Source organism: Tribolium castaneum, chromosome 3, assembly GCF_031307605.1.
Source record: "Tribolium castaneum strain GA2 chromosome 3, icTriCast1.1, whole genome shotgun sequence".
NCBI classification, from domain to species: domain Eukaryota; kingdom Metazoa; phylum Arthropoda; class Insecta; order Coleoptera; family Tenebrionidae; genus Tribolium; species Tribolium castaneum.
The window spans coordinates 9,071,371-9,074,807 of NC_087396.1; the positions used below are offsets into that span (position 1 = coordinate 9,071,371).

General features: G+C 45.5%; 1 protein-coding gene across 1 annotated transcript; it reads left to right on the plus strand.

Moving 5' to 3' along the window:
* The first annotated feature begins 1,108 nt into the window (after positions 1–1,108).
* On the plus strand, positions 1,109–2,386 carry LOC135265765 (uncharacterized). The gene has a single exon (XM_064355919.1). The coding sequence runs from the start codon at positions 1,109–1,111 to the stop codon at positions 2,384–2,386; it is 1,278 nt and encodes a 425-aa protein (XP_064211989.1).
* Positions 2,387–3,437: the final 1,051 nt, after the last annotated feature.

The window sequence follows — 3,437 nt, forward strand, 5'->3', positions numbered from 1 at the left end:
GAGCAGACATAATCATCCGTGATTATCTGTAATAAACTGATATCGCGACATGGCAAAGTTCTGCACAAGTCTTTGTCAAAGCTCGTGGACGGAAAACTTTAGAGAGAAATTACTTCTACATTTATTCAGATTGATTTGTAAAAGCTTGTATGTCCGGGTTTTATTCGAAATTCATTCTAGGTGTTGATCACCTGACTTTTACCGGAGACGGAATTTCGGCACTAGGGCGCAAAATTCAATGCGATGCACGTATCAAAGATTCCGCGAGCATGTTATAATCCGCCTTTGGTACAAGTAATTTAGAAACGCGTTGTCAATTGCCTAGATCCTATGAGTTCGAACAATATCATCTGAAACGTAGGTTAATTTATTTGGACATTATCGAATTAAATTAATTCATGTTAAATATTAACGTCATATCATATCAATAAAACTTTTTCGTATCACTCAGCAACTTCGAAACTATTTACTTGGAATTTCAAACGAATTGTGGTTACGACTCTGAGATATGTTTTGACGACATTACTATACAAAAACAAATAACAATTGGCCAAATTTGATCAAACTTTCATAACCATTGATTATTGTAATCCATCCAACGGAATATTCATTATTCTTGTAATAAATAACTTTGGAGGAAACTTGTGGTTTAAATTTCTTCTCCCATGCGTTTTGACACTACTTTGAATCCGGACTTGCGTTACGGATAAATCCGGAACCCTTTCTGATAAGAATTAAGATCAAATTACGATATCATTATAAGAGTGACTTCGTACATCAAAACAACACAACGTAGGTAAGTGAAATGATCATGTAGCGTATCAATTAACTAGACGAGCCAAACCATTTCGAAAAAAGAAAACAAAAGTAAAATTCAAGATTAATTAAATAAATCAATTAAAATAAGTTGTAAATCATTTAAACATCGATCAACCATCATCAATCACGGTCTCACTACATTTTTATTGGTGCCGTGACCAGGATTCAAAGTCATAAAGTGTCATTTCCGAGGGGAAAATTGCCGTAAATAAGATACTGCTGTGTTATTAAAATTTCTAGGACTCCAATTTATTTGATCGTTCGATACCCGAGATTGAAGGTTGTCGACATGGAAAACAACAGGAACACCGGAAACGCCGGAGCCCCACCGCAAGAAATGCCGACGTGGTTCGTTCGTTGGTTAAACTCCCAACAACCAAGGAATGTGCCAAACTTCGCGGCGCCATCGACGTCGACAGCGGTTCAAAGACCGCAAGCCATCCTTCAGGTACGTCCAAGTACCAGCGCCGCCGCTGATGTCGATGGTTGGCAAGTCACTCCACTACCTAGCGACGGGACGACTTCGCCAGAACCCGACCCGGAAATTCCGGTAGCTCCGGAACCAGCCCCTCTTGCGAGCCCTCTTGTGCAAGAGCCGGGAAGTTCGACCACATCAGCGACTTCGGGAGCAGTGATGGCCTCACCACCTATGCCAATCACAACAGACAATGTGGCCGCAATTTCCGGAGTACTCCGGAGCTTGCTGGATCGCCCACTTCCAGCTCCTGAACGACCATCTTTCGAAGGCCTGAAAAGGCAAAATCCGGTGAAATTCTTACGAGCCATTGAAGAATATGGACGTTTTTTCGGGCTCGACTCGCAGCGTCTTTTGGGAGTCGCCATGGATTGCTTGAAAGGCAATGCCAAACATTGGACGGGAATATTCCAGAAGAAGTGGCGTGGTTACGAGGACTTTCGACGGGACTTTCTCCGGACCTACTGGTCGGCCAAGCGTCAACGGGACATCAGATTTCAAATCGCTACAGGCCGCTATGACGAAACCAGGGGCACGATGCTGTCGCATTTTGCTTATTACGTCGACATGGCGAACATGTTAACAACACCTTTATCGGAGGAAGTGTTGCTGGATGAATTACTGCGTCACTTCCCCGAAAGAATACAGTCGTTGTGGGTATTAGAGAAAATCTGTACCACCACGGATGCCGCCGAATTCCTGGCAGCTCAAGAAATTCCGGGACAAAATCCGGGAGAGAAAACCAACATCGCTCCCAGGGAACGACCCCGCGCAACAGACCACCAGCGGCGTAACGAGCCAAAGCGCCCGCGGCCAAACATTGACCGCCACGAAGTAACTCGTCCTGCGGCTCCTGCAAATCGTGGAAATGGTTTCCCAAAACGCTCAAGTGACGAACAACAATGGCGCAACAACCAACCCAGCACCAGCAACAACCGTTGGCACAATAACAACGGAAACAACAGCAACAATCACTGGCGCAAAAACAACCCCAACGACAACCGCAACAACACAAGTTCGAGAGCGCAGGGTGAAACATCACGAAACTCCAAGAATTCGGGAAACGGGGGCGGAGTACAGGACGGGGCCTAAAGTACTCCGGCCAGCAGCACGGCCCACAAAGCGACAGCAGGAACCAACAATTGAGGACGGGAGAGAAACGTAAACGTTCAACTTCGTCACAGTCAACAGAAGGGGAAAACGATGCTCGACCGCGAGCATCCCAGGTTAAGTTAAATGTTTTTTCTATAATTAAATCCGCTGCCGCAGGTAACAACAACATACAAAGGGTCGTGCCGGAGATTAAGATCCAAATCTCTCAACAACAATCAGTCACCGCGCTTTTGGACACCGGAAGTGAAGTCAGCTGTATTTCCGAAGAAGTTTGGTCCAAGTTGATCGAGACCGGAAACAAACCGCCCACATTACCGGTTACCTCAATCCATCTTCGTGGAGCCATCGGCCAGCGAAGTTGCCAGGTTGTTATTCAGTGTTACCTGGAAATCAAAATCGACGAACATCTCTACCCCGTCGTGGCGCTTGTCGTTAAAAATTTAATCAAGCCAACCATTTTGGGAGCAGACTGGCTAAATGAACAACGCGCGGTCATCGATTTCGATAACAACGAAATCCTTTTGAGAAACGGGGAGAAGCACCACAGTTTTCCGTTTAGAAAAACCACGGAGATACCACCGGAACCGGAGGATTATGTGGAAGATCTTGTTGGTCACATCGAAGTCAATCATTCGGCGCCGATCACGACTTGTAACAAAAAGCAACACTTAGAGTCACCCAGTGCCCTACAAGCCAAGGTGGACCCATTAAAAATTCCTGAGGCCGAGAAACGGAAATTAATACACCTGCTGCAAGAGTACAGATGTATCTTTAGTTTGCGTCCAGGGCTAACACACAAATACACTCACGAAATAAAACTACACGACAAGACTCCCTTCTTGAAACGACCGTACCCAGTACCTTTTGCTCTACGTCCTGCCGTCGACGCCACAATTCAGGAAATGTTAGACTTGGGGGTGATAAAACGTGAGGCGTCACCTTACGCAAGTCCCATGACGGTAGTGAAAAAGAAAGATGGAACGGTGAGAATTTGCCTCGACGCCCGAATGATCAATTCCAAAATGATCGC

Bases quoted from the DNA above. Each gene is read 5' to 3' on its own strand.
- LOC135265765 (XM_064355919.1), top strand. From the start codon at position 1,109: ATGGAAAACAACAGGAACACCGGAAACGCCGGAGCCCCACCGCAAGAA.